A 19,095-nucleotide genomic window follows, 5' to 3' on the forward strand; every position below is an offset into this window, starting at 1 on the left:
TTTTTGGCAAGTCGGTTAGGACATCTACTTTTTGCATGACACAAGTAATTTTTCCAACAATTGTTTACAGACAGATTATTTCACTTAATTCACTAAATTGACTGTCTTTAAACAGCTGGGAAAATTACAGAAAATGACCATGCAGCCGTCATACCGCTCAGGAAGGAGACGTGTTCTGTCTCCTAGAGATGAACGTACTTTGGTGCAAAAAGTGCAAATCAATCCCAGAACAACAGCAAAGGACCTTGTGAAGATGCTGGAGGAAACGGGTACAAAAATATCTATATCCACAGTAAAACGAGTCCTATATCGACATAAGCTGAAAGGCTGCTCAGCAAGGAAGAAGCCACTGCTCTAAAACCGCCATAAAGCCAGACTACGGTTTGTAACTGCACATGGGGACAAGGATCATACTATTTGGAGAAATGTCCTCTGGTCTGACGAAACAAAAATAGAACTGTTTGACCATAATGATCATCATAATGTTAGGAGGAAAAAGGGGGAGGTTTGCAAGCCGAAGAACACCATCCCAACCGTGAAGCACTTGGGTGGCAGCATCATGTTTTGTGGGTGCTTTGCTGCAGGAGGGACTGATGCACTTCACAAAATAGATGGCATCATGAGGCGGGAAAATTGTGTGGCTATATTGAAGCAACATCTCAAGACATCAGTCAGGAAGTTAAAGCTTGGTCGCAAATGGGTCTTCCAAATGGACAATGACCCCAAGCATACTTCCAAAGTTGTGGCAAAATGGCTTAAGGACAACAAAGTCAAGGTATTGGAGTGGCCATCACAAAGCCCTGACCTCAATCCCATAAAGAATTTGTGGCCAGAACTGAAAAGGCGTGTGTGAGCAAGGAGGCCTACAAACCTGACTCAGTTACACCAGCTCTGTCAGGAGGAATGGGCCAACATTCACCTAACTTATTGTGGAAAGCTTGTGGAAAGCTACCCGAGTTTGACCCAAGTTAAATAATTTAAAGGCAATGCTACCAAATACTAATTGAGTGTGTGTAAACTTCTGACCCATTGGGAATATGATGAAAAATAAAAGCTGAAATCACTCTCTACTATTATTCTGACATTTTCACATTCTTAAAATAATGTGGTGATCCTAAGATGGGGAATTTTTACTAGGGTTAAATGTCAGGAACTGTGAAAAACTGAGTTTAAATGTATTTGGCTAAGGAGTATGTAAACTTCCGACTTCAACTGTACTTACCAACCAACTTCTACTGCTGGCCACTCCAGTCACAGAGGTCCCTGGAAAAGATAAGAGAGCGGTGAGTTGTGAGAGAAACTCTGGGGTGGTGTCGTGACCACTGGAGTCATACACCTTAACAGTACCTACCTAGCAGCGGAGGTTACTTACTGTGACCCAGTGGTTAGCCTTGAGATTGACTATCTGGGCAAACCCCTGGGCCAGTGTTGGTACTGATGACAGCATGGCGATGCCTTCCACCGCGAGGAAGCCTACTTCTGGATGCTGCTCCTGCAAAAGAGCTTGAGCATGATCAATTGTAAAATTGTCTAACCAGGAGTGTGATGGAGGAACGACCTCCCGAAGGTCCTCCATCCGGCCACAGAGAGCAGCTGGACTTACCTGCCCCTGTTGGACACTAGTGATGAGAACCTCACTCGTGTCTTCTAGTCCAGTGACTGGACTTACCTGCCCCTGTTGGACACTAGTGATGAGAACCTCACTCGTGTCTTCTAGTCCAGTGACTGGACTTACCTGCCCCTGTTGGACACTAGTGATGAGAACCTCACTCGTGTCTTCTAGTCCAGTGACTGGACTTACCTGCCCCTGTTGGACACTAGTGATGAGAACCTCACTCGTGTCTTCTAGTCCAGTGACTGGACTTACCTGCCCCTGTTGGACACTAGTGATGAGAACCTCACTCGTGTCTTCTAGTCCAGTGACTGGACTTACCTGCCCCTGTTGGACACTAGTGATGAGAACCTCACTCGTGTCTTCTAGTCCAGTGACTGGACTTACCTGCCCCTGTTGGACACTAGTGATGAGAACCTCACTGTGTCTTCTTAGTCCACTAGTGACTGAGACTTACCTGCCCAGTGACTGGACTTGGACACTAGTGATGAGAACCTCACTCGTGTCTTCTAGTCCAGTGACTGGACTTACCTGCCCCTGTTCCTCCAGTCCGACACAAGCCACCTGTGAGAACATTTGATGGATTAGTGAAGTGTTATGAAGGGAAGATATGTACTTTTCAACTGTTTTTTAAAGTATAGCCTACCTTAAGCTTGTCCCCTTCTGACACAGAGTATCAGACTGATCCGAACTGGATCTGGTGGATGGGATACCTCCTGGGTGTCTCGGACAGTCGATGGTAGAGTTGTTGAAATAAGTAAATTTGCACTGCTGTCTTTCTGTTTCTCTCTCTCCAAATATTGCTGTCTTTCACTCTCTTCCTACCTCTCTCTCTCCCTGTCACGTTCTTTCTCACTTTCTTCCTCTCTCTCTCTGTCTAGCGAAGACGACTCGTTAAGGGCAGTTTAAGTTACCATAATTGCTTACACCTATCCATTTGATTGATCAGGGTTAACTTATAGCTAGATACCTCAATATGACAGACATATAACTAAATGTATAGCTAGCAACATGTAGATGACCAACTAGATAGATGAAAAATGGTTGTTAAATGGTTGTATTTAACACCTTCCAGATATCTAATAGAAATGAACTGCTTAACGTTACCCTGAATTGTGAATTTCCCTGCCCCCTTACGAATGTTGCGCCTCTTGTCGAGATCAGTGATGCCTTCGTAATACTTCGCCTGGTTGGAAAGATAAAAATAAAATCTCCTCGAGGGATACCATTAAAGTGCAAGCTACATACAAACAGAAATCTACTATAACACTTAGCAAGCTATATAATGTTAGCTAAATCAAACTGTCTGTCTGGATAGCTAGCTGACTAGGCAGGCTGAGGGAAGTAGCTTGCAATGTCAACATAAAATCTATCTAAAAACAGCTTAAATAATTTCTTCCTATTTAACAATATTTTTCTGAAGCAGAAGGTAGTCAGCAGGTTGTCACCGTCAAAAACACCGTTCTTGGAGAGCAATTCTGAGGTAATAATTTTGTGTGGACTTTATGTGGTGAAATGGAACTAGAACTGCCCGCGTCCTCCTTCCTTCGCTACATCTACGAGGTCAAATAGAGCCAAGCAACCAGCATAGCAACGGATGCTTTGGTTCATTACGCAATCCGGTCCAAATTTTGCTAGTTTTATCAACAGCCCTAGCAACAGAAGCTAGAACACATCGAGCACTTTTTGTCAGGGGGACTTTATTTGACATGACAGACCCAGTGGTGTTAGAGCAAGTGATTGGTGTGTTTTCTATGAACAAACACACCGATGCAAGGTGTTTCTGTGAGTGCCTTCCCTCGACTGAGGATTGCGTAATCTAATGTGTTCATTGGGATTGTTTGCAGTTGGAGAAAGGGAGGGAGTCACATGTCACAAAAAGAGCATGGTCTCTTACACTTGTTTGCTGTAGGGGAAGTGTGTGTACTGCACAGGAAGCTGGTTGTGTATGCGGTTATGAATGAAGAGTCTCTCTTTGGTATCTCTGTTCTCTGAATAATGGCACCCACCCTCAAGCCTTTCCCCCTCTCTCCCCCCTCACCTGGGCCTTGATCCGTAGGCCCCACCACATCCCTTCATGTCATCAGCACTGAGGGTTTTCCCACACACAAACACACAGCGACAGGTTACACAACCCCATCCAGATTCACAGAGTAACGTTGGTACAACATGGCTGTGAATGCTTTCGCACTCATTTGATTGATAGGCTCTGTATCACTGTGGTTTGTTGGTAAGCGGTTGAACGGATTTGTTGAGAGTCTGGGACGAGAGAGCTACGGTGGCCTCACACATTCTGTTTTTTTATGCCCTATGAACCCGCCCCACAAAGCCCCCCTCCTGGGTGCTTGACCCTCAATGTGGCACAACTGATAAGCCTCCTGCATGTTTCTCCCCCTCACATTGGCAGACTATTACTTAACACAAGTTGGTTTCCATGCTATATCCTCAGGAAATGGCTCAACACCAACCTGCTCTGAGTAGAAAATCGTCAACAATAGCCTACATTTGATTGAATGACCATATCTCTACATGCTTGAACCCTTTGTCATAAGGGCTTACATAGTCTAGCAGATGTCATAAACAGCTAATGACGGCATACGTCAGCTCATAGCAACCTTATGTAATGTCATTATTATGATGACAGAATTATAGGCCTTATAGGGTTAAATTACAAAACGGCCATGTAACCTACTTCAAAAACAATCAAATGCACTTCATCCTCCACTGGTGAAAGTGAAAATCACTCAGTCTGGACTCTGTCTCTCTCACTCCACTAGTTTCAGACTGGCCCGAGGGTTAGGAGAGAAATGAGATGTGTGTTCTGTACTGTACTAGGCCAGTCTGAAACTAAAAACACTGGGCAGTGTTTTTAGAGTCTTACCTGGGACTGAAGGTGGGAGAGAGAGAGAGAGACATGTCTGCCGGTTGGTGCATAGCTTTTCATCATCTCATTATCTCTCTGGCTTTGTCTGTCTTTTTTTCTCTTTCTCCCTTCCCTATTTCTCTTTCGCCCTCCCCTATTTCTCTTTCGCCCTCCCCTATTTCTCTTTCGCCCTCCCCTATTTCTCTTTCGCCCTCCCCTATTTCTCTTTTGCCCTCCCCTATTTCTCTTTCACCCTCTCCCCTATTTCTCCTATTTCTCTTTTGCCCTCCCCTATTTCTCTTTTGCCCTCCCCTATTTCTCTTTCACCCTCCCCTATTTCTCCTATTTCTGTTTCTCCCTCCCCTATTTCTCTTTCGCCCTCCCCTATTTCTCCTATTTCCTTTTGCCCTCCCCTATTTCTCTTTCTCCCTCCCCTATTTCTCTTTCTCCCTCCCCTATTTCTCTTTTGCCCTCTCCCCTATTTCTCCTATTTCACTTTCGCCCTCCCCTATTTCTCTTTTGCCCTCCCCTATTTCTCTTTTGCCCTCCCCTATTTCTCTTTCTCCCTCTCCCCTATTTCTCTTTCGCCCTCCCCTATTTCTCTTTTGCCCTCCCCTATTTCTCTTTCGCCCTCACTCAGTCTCCCTCCTCTCTTTCGCTCCTTCTCTCTGGAGGCCGGCCCAGCAGCATGGCGCACGTGAGAATCACGTGCTTCTTCATCAGCTTCCCGACTTGACACACACACCACCACTCTTCTGCTTTCTCTGTCCTCCCTCTGTGCTCTTCTGTTTAGATTCCTGGGTGTGGCTATAGTGCTGGCTATACTACTGGTGCTGGTTTATTTCTCCTCTGACATTGACTCCACTCAGGGCCTGTGGATGGCTTTAACTGCATTTTAATGTGGACAATACAGACCCCACACACTGCCATTCTTACTCTCCCACCACTAAGTGGTCTTTGATCGACACTGTTGACATTCTTCTGTTGTTCATTCTCACTAGATAGTTTTGAGTTGGGAAAACAAGAGAACCGGAAGTGTTATGGGGCATTAGGTAGTAGGTTTTACATCCATTACGCCCACTAATGAGATCCACTGACTGTGGATAATGCAACCAAATGAAGTGGGAACTGTAGTTCTCTTGTTTGTTGCCTTAGTTTAACAAGTTCAAATCTATTAGAGAGGAACATCCACTAGTTCTCCTGAGTCCTGGTAAATTTGCTGATTCACTCCGTCCATTGCGTCAAGTTATTAAAGTGGTCAGCCCGCAGCTTGTTTTCCTACGTTTATGGTTTGGCTGCTGTGACAACCATGGGTTCTGGAATTTAGAAGGGGAAACTGGAAAACACCTGGTTCCTACTTGAGCCCATCAAATCCCTGTTCGTTGCTTTGCCAAATACCGTTAGGAAGTGTACATGGCATTGATGCTTATTGAGAGGGCAATCTTGGACAAAAAGTAGCCTTGGTTTTGGTGCAATCGTGCTTTTCATCACGATCACACAAAGGACGATCTCTTGTTAAGAAGTGTGCGTGTGTATGTGTGCTTGCATGCACCAGGGCCACGTTCAGTTGAAAAACACTCTCGAACATTGCAGATAGAAATGTCACGAATAGAGCCGACCTTATTCCTTTTCTATCTGAATGTTCCAAAATGTTGCGTCCTGCTGAACGCACCCCAGTACCTGAAGGATCTCCGATCTACCTAACAGTGACACCCTCTGGAGAAGCCTGGACTTTTGTCCATCCCGTCCATCTCTCCATTAACCCTTCTGTTTTAGAATCTATTGAGAATGAGTGGCATACTGTGACTTTTGTGTAAACTTCTTCCTTACCACTCTCAGGAGTTAATGACAAGATGTTCTGAAAATCTTTAAATAAAGTATTGGGGAGAAAAAAAAGAGAAAAAAAATGATTTTAAAAATATGATTTTCATCACGTGATGAGTGTGACTTCACCAGTTTAAGGAACTACACTTTTTCCCACAAATGCAATGGCAAATTTCACAACCATTTTATTTCAGCATCTCAATCATCAGTTGAGGTTACAAGCTTTCATTGCTGGCTTATTTTTCCAAACACAGTCATGACTTTATTTAGGCCTATTGTTTGTTGAAGAATTTATCTTTTAACAGTTTTTATTGATGGATTATTTTATTCCTGTGAATGTGTGTGAATGAAAGAACGTCTCTTGTGGTATTAATAAAACAATGACTTTTTCACTGAACAAATTAATGTTTAAATGTATCCAATTTAATGCAATTTATATTAGTAAATTAGATCATAGCTATCATGGTAGAATTGTATTTCATAAGAGGCCACAAAGTTAATCAAGCCAGTATGTGAACACTTCTCTTAGAGGAAACCATAGAAACATTGTGTTCCATCCGTGAGTTGAACAAAAGCATCACAGACATTTTAATATAGCCTGAACACTTTCAACAGACCCTACATCCTCTTCGGATCAACCCCCACCTGGGCAAAGGGGAGAGTGGTTATTGGTTTGTTTGGCCTTAGTAATGGTCCGCTCGTCTCTGCTCACATAACGCTGGCCTGACACATCTCTCTCTCTGACAGACTAACTAAACGGCCCTGAGACAACCTACTGCCCTGAAATACTTGTAGCAATTGCCTAGGATCCATTCAGTTGCATCTCTATGTAACGTTACAAGGAGGAGCACTATGTAACGTTACAAGGAGGAGCACTATGTAACGTTACAAGGAGGAGCACTATGTAACGTTACAAGGAGGAGCACTATGTAACGTTACAAGGAGGAGCACTATGTAACGTTACAAGGAGGAGTTTTGGGATGATATACGCTAGTAGATATATTAGGCTATGTACCTTCTTTATAGTCGATGCTGCTTGCATTATGATGTATGTGTGAGTAATTGATGTCAGCTGGTTTAAGCATCATTGAGCCTCCAGCTCATCGCCCCCAGTTGACCCACCCTCTCTCTCTGTCCTTCTATCCCTTCTGACTCACTCACTCGGTCACTCACTCACTGTTACGTAATGGACAACAGTGATTTACCTGATAGTCTTAAAAGCTTACAGCTTCACAGAGTACAACAGACCTGACAGAGCCTCAGTAAGCCAAGCTCCCTCCCTCTACTCACCAAAGCATCCCTATTTTTTGTATTTCACTTTTGGTGACCGCACTGTATCTCTCTTTCACCTCATTATATATGCACACTATGCAGCACAGCCTATACTTTAGGTTGACAGTCAAACTCTCCTCAGTTTTGCTTCAATGACAACGTGTAGGTAGTTCATCCAAGGCCATTTCAGAGGGGATATCAAGATGCAGTCAATCCAGTCCCAGTGACTGGATGGCAAAGCCAGGTCGTTCTCGTACTACTGTTCAGCCTCTGACCAGTGACCACCATAGTTCCCACCATAGCGTTCTATGGTGTTCTATATTGCCTGTCCCTACCAGAGCACATAGTTCAGTGGTGTGTTTTATTAAAAGGACAGGATTTGGCTAATCTGGTTAAGTGATTTACTGTCTAGTTCACATGGTTTTAGAGAGGTGATTAATGGGCATTGGACTTGGGCATTACAGTTCTCTCTCTCTCTGCCTGGTTACAGGTACAACGCTTGGCAAACCAGTCCACCATGTTGGCATCCGTTTGAATTCTAAATCTCAAACCAGATTGGTTAAACTCTTCCTAGGACGACTTAGGCTATGGGCTGTTCTGACACTCTCATTGACAGCCCTTTTGCTTGAAAAGTCAGGTAAAAAAGTCCTTTAGAATATGCAACCGTTTCTCATGGAAAAATGATAGGGAAAAACAGTTTACCAGACCATGTCCTCTTGCTACAGGTAATACTATTAGATTGGGTTCTATTGTTTTGCACAGAAGTCTGTTGCAATACATCGACTGATTTAGAGAGAGTGTCAAACGGCAAAGTTTGTTTTACTGTGTGGTTGTTTTGACCACAGTGATCTAAGGTTGGGATTAGGCTCATCTCACTAAGTCCCAGTAGTGAGGTTACAGCTCAACTGTCCACCTCCGACACCTACAGTACCATGTGACTAACATACAGTCCAGGAGCAAAGTTGTCATATGTCAAACCCTAGTAGAACTTGCATTGATCAGCTTTAGCAGGCACCGGCACCCTAGCGCAGGCACCGGCACCCTAGCGCAGGCACCATACACTAGGCATCATCCCCTTCTATACTCCAAACATCCAACTTCACATCCAACTGCAAAGTCAACTGAAAGGCCAACGACAGTTAAACTCATTGTTCTCAAACCCAATTCTCCACTTCACTCTCACATTATTCTTGCGCTAAGTGCCATTGTTTTATCAACCTTGCTTGATGCAAAATATTCAGTCATTGATTGCATTCTAGCTTTTGCTGTTTTGTAATGAATCTGACCTGTCATGGACGAGAGGCACTTGCTTAGCCATGCACGGGGCTTTCCCACGAAGGTCTCCGTTTTTTGTTTCAAGGCAGGCAGATCGTGGATAATGTCCCTTGTGGGCATTTAGGACAGAATGTGTGTTACCATGTAGGCAATTGTGTTTGTGTTCTGAGGATACGAATGTCTGTACTGTCTGCCTGCAGGATGTGTGTGGTAATGTAAACCCTTGTTTCTGCTCTGTTCAGAGGCTTGGAATAAAATGGAGCGCTAGCTGTTCATGGGTAGAGGAGCAGCTGCACATCTCTCCCTCCCTCCTCCTACTTGTCTCTCTCACTCATCCTCTCTCCAACTCTCACTTTCTCCCTCTTCCTGCCTTCCTCTGGCCCTCTTTTGCTGCTCCTCCCCTCTGAGAGTGTGTGAGAGAGAGAGAGAGAGAGAGTGTGTGAGGCGGTGATGATCAGGAGTGGGGTGGGGGCTGGGATGCGTGGCTGCTGCCATCTCCATCAGCCAGTGTCTCTCTCTCTCACTCACTCACACACACACACACACACACATATATATATATACACACACACATATATGCACACACACACACACACACACACACACACACACACACTGAGCTGGTCCTCACTCACAGAGCGCTCAGCGACGTAGCGTCTCTACCATAGCCACACAGCTCCCGTCCTCTCCTCCATCACCTGGGACCCCGTAACAGCAGCAGCACTACAGGGACGTCTCCCCCTTCAGCCCCTCTCCACTCCAGCATGGAGCAAGGGGAAGGCTCGCAGTCGCGACGGAGGGGTAAGTTCCTGGGCGACTCTCACCTGGAGGATTTTTTTTTTACCCCCTAGAGTCAGACTTCTATCTCGCTACGCTTGACTTTCTTACCCCCCTAGATGCAGGCTCCTACCTAGTTATCATGGGCTGCAAAGGCTGCTGTACTAACCTATTGATTGGCTATTGATGGAGCGTTCTATGATGTTCTATAGGTTTTCTGTAGTTGTCGGCTTTATGTTTTTGTTTTGTGTTAATTTCTCTCTTGTAGAATGTTTTACATTTGCATTTTATTCATTTAGCAGACACTCTTATCCAGAGTGACTTACAGTTGTGAGTGCATACGTTTTTCCAAACTTGGTATTTTAAGTTGATTTATTTACCTGGGATGACATTTGATGTCTGTACTGGGCTTGAGTTGGAGTAAGGCGAGGTAAAGCGATTGAAGGGAATAGTTTCTGACTCCCATCTCTCTCTCTCTCTCTCTCTCTCTCTCTCTCTCGTACCGTGAACCATAGGCAAACTAACATTGGGAGTGCTAGGAAGCTTACTGTACAGAGCTTCCACTGAGGGGAGCTTAGCGGTTATAAATAGTGTGTGTGTGTGGCCATTTATTAACATAGAGACTGAGACTCTTGGCCTCCCTATTAGTTCACTGCTACCTGAAGCTCAGTCACACAGCACAGGTACACGGTTTCCCTTCTTTCTTGTCTTCCTACTCCTCTCTGTTTGAAGGAAGCATGAATATCGACTCGTTTTGCAGAGAGATGTTCATCAATATTCCTGGTTTCTGACTTGGAAGGTTTCTTTTGCTGTGGGTCGGTTGTTGTTCCAATTTTGATACTAGCTAAACATAGGACTTAGAATGAGGTAATGCACAGTGTTGGCCATTCTAGGTGGCATGCAATTGTGGATATTGGAACATGGACTTTATAGCATGGGTATTCAAATCTTGCCTCACGAGGTCCGGAGTAATGCTCTTTTTGTGTGCACCCACCTGGTGTCTCAGGTCTAAATCTTTCCCTGTTTAGAGCAGGGATTCCCAAACGTTTTCACTCAGGCCACCCTTCCAGCACTCAGGCCGCCCTTCCAGAAATCAGGCCGCCTCGGGTGTCTATTTCTATGGGAACAAGCACTGTTCATGACACACTGTTCACACCCCTCCTGTAGGCGGAGAGAAAATGTAACAGGTTTTAAGCTTATTTCCTGCAATTCTACACATTTTGTCATGGGGTGCAGAGTATATTGCAGTTTTAATAGTTAATTTTCTTGCAATTCCATACATTTTGCCATGCCTAATGTGTATTCATGTGATATTTGAGTGACTCAAACATTACAATAAAATCTCATGTCTAAAAAAAAACCTAGCTAAAAAAGATTAGCTGACATGAGCTAGTTGATCTGGACATTTCTGACAAATGATAAATAGCTCTCTATGGTATGTAATGACTGACATGACAAAAGGAAAACTGATTATGTACTACCCAATTTCAAAATTACACGATGTGCGTTCTACTATTCCAGCGTTCAAGAGTAAGTTGAAAGCCGGACTGAGTAATGGAGTCTATGGAGTCTCACTTCATTGTTGGCAACTCATTGGCTACTCACAACCTTTTTCAACTCAACCAAATTTTTGTGGGACATTGCTTTGTAAAATGCAAATTCCTTGACATAAATTGACTAAATTAGTCTTGATTCTGGTCTCTTTCTCAGTTCATTAGTGCTGTTTACAGTAGACTTTGTGTTGCCATTGTATGCTTCGTTGGAGCACATTGGTTAGGTTTTACACAACTTTCACCAATGGCACAACAGCAAGAAATATAGACGATTATTTGCAGAACCTGCCCCTTCATTGTCTGACCCTCAGGTCATTGTTTTGAAAAAGATGAATGTGTCCTCAATAACAAACCTGGTTAAATAAAGGCAATAATATTGTCAACCTTCGTATCAGAAATCTGTTGTGCAGCCTCTCGCTCTGATCAAAACATTTGGGAATAGGAAAGTTGTGAGAACTGGAGTTAAAGGGAATGTCGGCTACTGCTGTATTCTTGTATTCCTGGCTAAATTAATGCAGTGCAAGTTATGCAACTTCTCTGATTGGATGGACTGGGATTGCATGGGTAGTTCTGGCATGTCTGCCTGTTGACACCATGTAAATTGAATTTGACCAGCTAATCCTGTCTCACGATTGCAATTGAACTGTATAAATTCACCTTTGACTTCATTATTCCCATACCATTATTACAGAGAATCAGACCAATTATGCTACCCTCTGCCTATTGGCTACTTAGCTTATTCAAGTCTGTCTCAAAATACAAAAAAAAAGCTGTTCACCTGACTCGCCTTTCAAAGATATCTAGAAATGCACACGTTTTGTGCTCTTGTAGCAAGCAATCACCCCCCCCCCCCCCCCATTGCTGACCACAAATGATCTATAACTGGGCTAATAAATAACTAACTAACTAGCAAAGGATATGAACAAATGTGGTCGCTAGCTCTCGCTTTGATCTCAACAAGCGCATCTACTCACGACTGCTGATGCTGTAAACACAGTCCAGTTCAAAGTGAACGGCAGATCCATACAATGGTCTATTTGCATATATACCTACCGCAGCTCTGAGTCGTGCCTGTCAATGCAATAGAATCCTACTCCGTTGCGCTCTGCCTGTAACAAAATCTCTTGTAAAGTTAGTTTTGCATAGTTCATTTTGTTTTCGGTATGTTGCACTGAAAGTGGCTAATATTGCGTTGATTCGATCACAATTCCCACAGTAAACGGACACATTGATAGTGTTAACTAACAGGGAAAACTCTAGAAAGTTCAGTGAAGTTCAATATTTCTTCTGGGCGGCAGTTCCGGGGGAGCTTCAATGGAACATTTTGTTGTAGGCCTTCATCCACAGCCTCAATAAGATGTCTGCTGCAATAACAAGAGTTTTGACTGGGATATGCCTAACTGTTGGGTCTTTCTCAGTCCCTATATACACACAGTGCTGCAAAGGGTCGTCCCAATGTAAGACTTTTACATTACGATGCAGAAGAGACTTGTTTAATGCATGGCCAGGCAAAGCTCTGCGGTAGTTTGACTTTTATACTATGACGTAGATGCATCAATCCGTACTATGCAGTCTCCGACCAAGAGAACACAGTGAAAATGGCACCGCATGGGTCCCATATCTTCTATGTGAGCTGAACTGGGTCCGGACATGGCGTGTGAGCATTTGTTGTGCACAGATTTAGAGAGGAATGACGAGGATTCAGGTATTCTTCTAGAGTAGCCAGCTGAAGTTACGCAACATGGGGAGACACGCAACATCGCTGCGGAGAATAACAACCGCCTGCCCCATCAATGGACACGGTATACTCTTTCCCGAACCGCACCCTTTTAGACCTCTGTGTGTATCTCTTTCTCTCTTGTTAGTTAGTTAGTTAGTTCTCTGATTTGAAGAGGTAGACCAGTCCATTGGTAGCTGCCTATCTTGAGAAGGGATGAATAGGCACGTACGACGCCAGCGATGATGTGCCCACATGTCCATAAACTAGGTCACCAGTTTGGCCTTAGTAGGCTAGCCCATATGAAAGTGGACCGTGTCTCCTGAGACTTTTCCAACTGCTCCCTCAACGTCCCTCCCCACTCCCTCCTTCAACACTCACCCACCCCCCACACACACACATGCTCAAACTTTTAGATTCTTACATATTGGTCTTGACAGGAAGAAGAAGAGAAAACAAGTGTTGGGAGGATCTCTTCTGCTGTCCTACCAATCCAGTCAATTTAAAGGAGGAGTTAGGATGGAGTGTCACCTTGTTACCGTCCAAAAGTGGAAGTTGCTTCACAGGCTCTCTTTCCGTTCCCATGAAAACCGGAACATCCGGTTGTTGGGGACTGGGCACAGGCTAGTGGGCACATGGATCTATCCTGTGAGTGTCAGGGATCAGTGTCAATTCCTTTGGCATGGTGAGGATGTTTTAATGCTCACTGTGGGACTTTGTATTTTATCACCTGCTGTGATGTCTGCTGGGATGTCTCATGATTGGACATGATACAGGTTTTCTGCAGAGTCTTTGGGATTGATCGCTTAAGCAATAAAGCTTGAGGGAGTGTGGTGTATATGGCCAATATACCATGGCTAAGGACTGTTCTTGCGCACGACGCAACCCGGATTGTCTGGATACAGCCCTTAGCCATGGAATATTGGCCATATACCACAAACCCCAGTGGTGCCTTATTGCAATTATAAACTGGTTATCAATGTAATTAGAGCAGTAAAAATAAATGTTTTGTCATACACGTCTGATATACCACGGCTGTCAGCCAATCAGCATTCAGGAGCTCGAACAACCCAATTTAAAATCTACATTTATAGCTCTGGGAAACTGAGGGTCGGTACAATGCGTTAGGTGTTTTATGTTGATTAGATTTATGAACTTCACCTGAACCTTTTTGAAGGTGTTCTTTAATATGGACGGTCTTATGACATCAGAACATGAATAACAAATGTTGAATTGTCTCTGAGCAAATGATCCCGTGTCGCTCAGTTGGTAGAGACTGGCTCTTGCAACACCAGGGTTGAGGGTTCAATTCCCACTGGGGAACAAGTAGGAATTAGTTTGACTTACAGTAGTGAGTGCATTTCAATCTGGATAAGATCGTCTGCTAAATTACTCAAATGTTAATGTATGTCATTTTTACTTTCACTTTCCACAGGTCATAGAACCACCTGCTATTGGAGCCATAAATAGTTGCTATAATCCCCCATTGAAAAGCAATCCTGACTTCCAGGATTCTTGCTGGATCACTCCCCCGCTGACATCCTTACACTGTGCTTCTCTTACACACGTGGCATGCTGCAAGTAGAAAAGTACCACACTAATATTAGACACAGCACACAGGAATTAACCCTCGGTTCAAAGGGGATTTGATGACATTGGGATTTAGCGTCATTAAAGTCTGTAGATCGTACTGTCTGTCAGTGCAAGAGTGTGACATGGAATCGCTTCCTCTTGCCTCGGACGCCGCCACATATTTACTCACATTCCCTATATTTACGTTATCCTTCCCCACACACACAATCAATTTATTTGCCATAATATCTCCGCCCTCTGGTCCGCTTTAAAGGCCCCTATCACACAATGACATTCTGACTTTCTTTACAATTACCACAGGGCTTAGGCTGCAAGCTTCTTATTCCCAGCAGCTGGATCAAGCAGCAAAAGTTACACCGACGAAAGCACACAGGTCACACTTCACCAGGTCTGAATGAATGAATTTGGTTGACTCACATACTCACATAAATGGGTGCGGAAAGGAGACACTGGCTATTGAGTGTGTTGAAACGTGAGACGCTCGCAAATGGTGTCTCGGTAGCGCCATACGTAGACCTACGGTATCTCAACCCCCATTTAGAGGCCGGTCTGCTATTCTGCTTACTCTAAACACTTGCTCTGCGCGATGCTCTGCAGAATGCTGGGTAAAGGGCCGGCTCGGCTCACAGTTTGGTGCCAGAATGTTCTGTCCCCACACGCTGTTAGGCCTCAGGTGGGCGGAATGGCAGTGTAAGCTGTTGCCAGACACATGAAAGCAGCCAACTCTGACATTCCAGTCTGCTGTGTGTTGATATACAATTCCTCACAAGAGGAAATGTCATACTCTTAGCCTCTGAAAACTAGCATTAGCTAAAGTAGCATTAGATCAAATATATGGGATTAATTATGCATGCATGTTTAAGATGACTATTTTAGTGTTGCAAGGTGAACAATGTAGAGCCTTACATTGCCAAATAAATAGTGTAGTGATTGCTTAATGCAATTTAGTAGGACCTAAAACATCTTATCAACCCTTTTTGAGGGAACTTTATTTAGCAAAACAGAATCATAAGATTGCGTAATTTGCTACAATTATCTCTCATTTTCTTTTGATAGTTGTAACAAGTTGGCTGTTAGGCCTGCTTTTGTAACACAGACCAAAATAACTCATTCCCATTGTTTGTTTAGTCTTCACGCTCTGTCTGGGTCTGTAGTTTTTCCTCTGTTGATGGTATCGGCTAGCCAGACTGACGCTAATGCTAAAACAGAACCCATTGGAAATGAGTGGCTAAATAAGAATCATCTCCACTTGTCACTGCCCTCTGTAGCAGTCATCATTTTAGATATTTTTTAGCCAACTCTATTTTTAGCCTTCGACCCAATGTAATCAATGAATATTTGTTGCTTCTAGCGAATTATAATTACATACTCGTACTACATGTTTTTGAACCATCTCAACCATGAGGAGGATATGTGTGTGTTCGTGATTCATCCAGAACTCCCATTACAAGCTGTAATAGCTGGATCAATGACCCATTACCACCAGACATCGATCACCCTCATGGCCCCCCAATGTCCCAGTAAAGAAAATCTATGGGGCTGAGCTGAAACTCGGTGAAGTGAAAGTTGGATTCATTTTCTTGTCTTCCAAACAAACTGGGTCCGTTTCCCGATTTAATGATGGAATTTAGGCGTACGAGTGTATTTAACAACGGGCTCTATCCTACAGTGGCCAAAGATTTAACATACGTTTCCCAAAACACCACGCAGAGAGAATGTTCGCTAAGTGCGTCGTTTGAACATGTCGATATAGATGGGATCGAAAGAAGGGGAACGCTGCTTTTGAGTCAGACTTGAATAGGGAATGCTATCTTAACAGATTTATTTCACAGTACTGATGACGGATCAGCTCCTTGAGCGATGGTATCACCTGCGGCTGAAAATAGAACTCAATTGATTAAACATGAACTGTATTTCAATATGATTCAAATAGGCCTATAGTCTACTGTTTATATTTTAATGCAGTCAGCTCGGTTTTCATTTGAAGAATTTTTAAACTGTACGTCGTTTGTATCAATTGAAAACATATTGGCAACTTTTTGTATTTCTAAGTCAACTTTCTTCTGAAGTTTTCTGTGGTCACAGAGAAACTGATAAACCATATGATTCTATGTTTAGTGGAGATCTTCTGTGTATAAAGTGACACGGGAGGGTAAAAGTTATCTAACGGTGCCCTTAGCTGTTCTACGAGTGGTCTGAGGCAGGGGTAGATTACGAGTCGCTTTCAAGTGCAACGTTAATAACGATGGTTTTAGGAAACAGCTTTGAGATTTACAAATGCTCCTATAAAGATTCTAACAATTTAACTTTTGGGAAACCAGGCCCTGGTTGGTTTGAGCTTCTACCATAAGTTTTCTGGTTGATCTCTGGTTAACAGCCAGTTAACCTACCTCAGCCGATACAGTCATTTTAATATGATCTTTTCCACTTCAATGACTTTAATGGAGGTTTGTTTTTTGAAAACCTCTCTTCTGCTTCCACAGGCGATGGCATGCCAAAGGAAAGCAGTCCATTCATAAACAACACAGACAATGACAAAGGGAATCTATACGATGGGAAGAACATGGCCCTCTTTGAGGTAACTGTCAACATCCAACTGCCTTGATTTATATATAATGTTATCTGTAGTATTTCATTTGACCTTTGACCTAAGCTTTGACTTAGGTCTGTTGGTCAGGGATTCGATGCTAAATGGAGTGAGACGACAACTGTGCGGCAGGGGCTTTCTCTGTTATTTCTATCCACTGTCTAATGCCATTTGGCTGCTCTAACCTCTCTATGCTAGTGATACATTATATTGAATCCTATGAATAACATGAATTATGGACTACTTCTACTTCTCTACTATAATTTGATCCAGCAAAGATTTTCTAATCTCCTTTGATTTCTCTGCAGTTTCTAAATTCCTCTTGACCGTTTCTCCCATCATTGCAGTTCTCAAGTTATTTCCTTGACCCTTATGCAGAGAGCTTGAATGCTAAGAGGTGGTATGACACTTTTTGTTTTATGTTTTTTTTTTTGCTCACAGGAAGAGATGGACAGCAACCCCATGGTGTCCTCTCTGCTCAACAAGCTGGCTAACTACACCAACCTCACCCAGGGGGTCAAAGAGCACGAGGAGGCAGACGACGACGAGGGGCCAGCCAAGACTAAGAAACCAGTCAAGGTAAGCCTGTTGTCTCCACACTGTGTGGACAATAACGTTTACAAATTATATTTCTAAATTCTGAGATCCACTTAGTGACACAAGCCACTTCTGTGCACATCCGACTCCTACTCCCCGAGTTTGGTGATAATGACAAAGCAAATGTAATCCTCTCAACGTGGGGACTTTGTGGGTGTTCTGAAGTGTGGAGGAAATAGCTTTGTTTGGACTGTTGGTACTGTAGATGGAACAGCCTATGGTTTCAAGACTATACAATGTCTTCAATTTAGTGTATTCCATCGTGTGTATTTTCTGCTGATTTATTGTACCCTTTAAAAACTGCTGAATGAATGATTGCAGAACAGGGTCTTTGACCAGAGCAAACATTCATTGTGCAGCACGAAGGACATGCAAACATTCCCACTTTGTTTGCCTACACTGTGATTGATCAGTGTTGCCTTTATACTTACTAACACAACTTCTATCTATCCTAGACTATGGTGACCTCATGTATCAAAACACAAATAAGACCTTACTTTGTGGATCAGATGTCATTTATAACTATCTTTTGCAGATGAATTATTGGATACCATTATAAGACATCATTGCACAAAATATGGATGACTGAATTGTCTGTCACTCCCAAACAGAAGACAACTATATTGGTACCCAATTTATTTTTGAATGTGTCAACTTACATTTCCCTGTATATATTAACGAACACCTAACTTTACAAGAGTCACACTACTCCTTTCGACAACAGCAGCAATTACAAGGGGACATCGTGATGTTAGAGCAAGATCTTTCAGATACAAGGCCCGACTGGAATACTTTACCTTCAGAAATCAGGGCATGGCAATCACACTGTGATTTAAGGAAGCCCGTTTTCACCTGTTAAGAACAAACTGCTTGTGTTTTTAACTAATAGAAACATCATGTGCAGATATTTGTAAATAAAAATGTATGTACTATGACTTCAGAAAGTATTCATATTCCTTATTCCACATTTTGTTGTGTTACAGCCTGAATTCAAAATGGATTCAATATTTTTTTCTCTCACCCATCTACACACAATACCCCATAATGACAAAGTGAAATCATGTTTTTAGACATTTTTGCAAATGAATGAACGGCCAGCCGGCTTGGCTCGCAACCATTGGGGCACGACCTATATTTTTGTTGAAGCATGAAATAGTAACCTATGAATAAAATTAAACTTTTTTTATTTAATTGATAAACCATTGTAGAAAACCAATTGTACACTCGAGGTTCTGCAACGGCTGTACTCTCAAGGTCCTTACCACGGCTGTGCTGATCTATGGTACTCGGCTCCGCCTCATACCTATGACCGCAGCAGAGCCGTGCAAATGAGTTGTTTAGCACACTCTCTCGTGTACAAGTGCTTTATTCAGAATCTGTTTTTTTAAAAGTATTATTTTTCTCCTATCACAGCCATTTAACTCT

At 43.2% G+C, this 19,095-nt stretch overlaps 1 protein-coding gene across 7 annotated transcripts in view; it reads left to right on the forward strand.

Annotated features, from left to right (window-relative positions):
• The window catches only part of slc12a7b (solute carrier family 12 member 7b), a 69,258-nt gene that overhangs the window by 15,390 nt on the left and 34,773 nt on the right, over positions 1-19,095 (forward strand). For 6 of the 7 annotated variants that reach the window (XM_065019436.1, XM_065019437.1, XM_065019440.1 and 3 more), the window contains exons 2-3: positions 16,970-17,064; positions 17,515-17,652. In XM_065019436.1, the coding sequence (XP_064875508.1) occupies positions 16,970-17,064; positions 17,515-17,652 (233 nt within the window). Of the gene's footprint in view, positions 1-9,399; positions 9,648-16,969; positions 17,065-17,514; positions 17,653-19,095 lie in introns of those variants that run through there. The other variant, XM_065019439.1, reaches the window with a different exon arrangement.

Source organism: Oncorhynchus nerka, linkage group LG6 (assembly GCF_034236695.1).
Source record: "Oncorhynchus nerka isolate Pitt River linkage group LG6, Oner_Uvic_2.0, whole genome shotgun sequence".
Lineage (NCBI taxonomy): Eukaryota > Metazoa > Chordata > Actinopteri > Salmoniformes > Salmonidae > Oncorhynchus > Oncorhynchus nerka.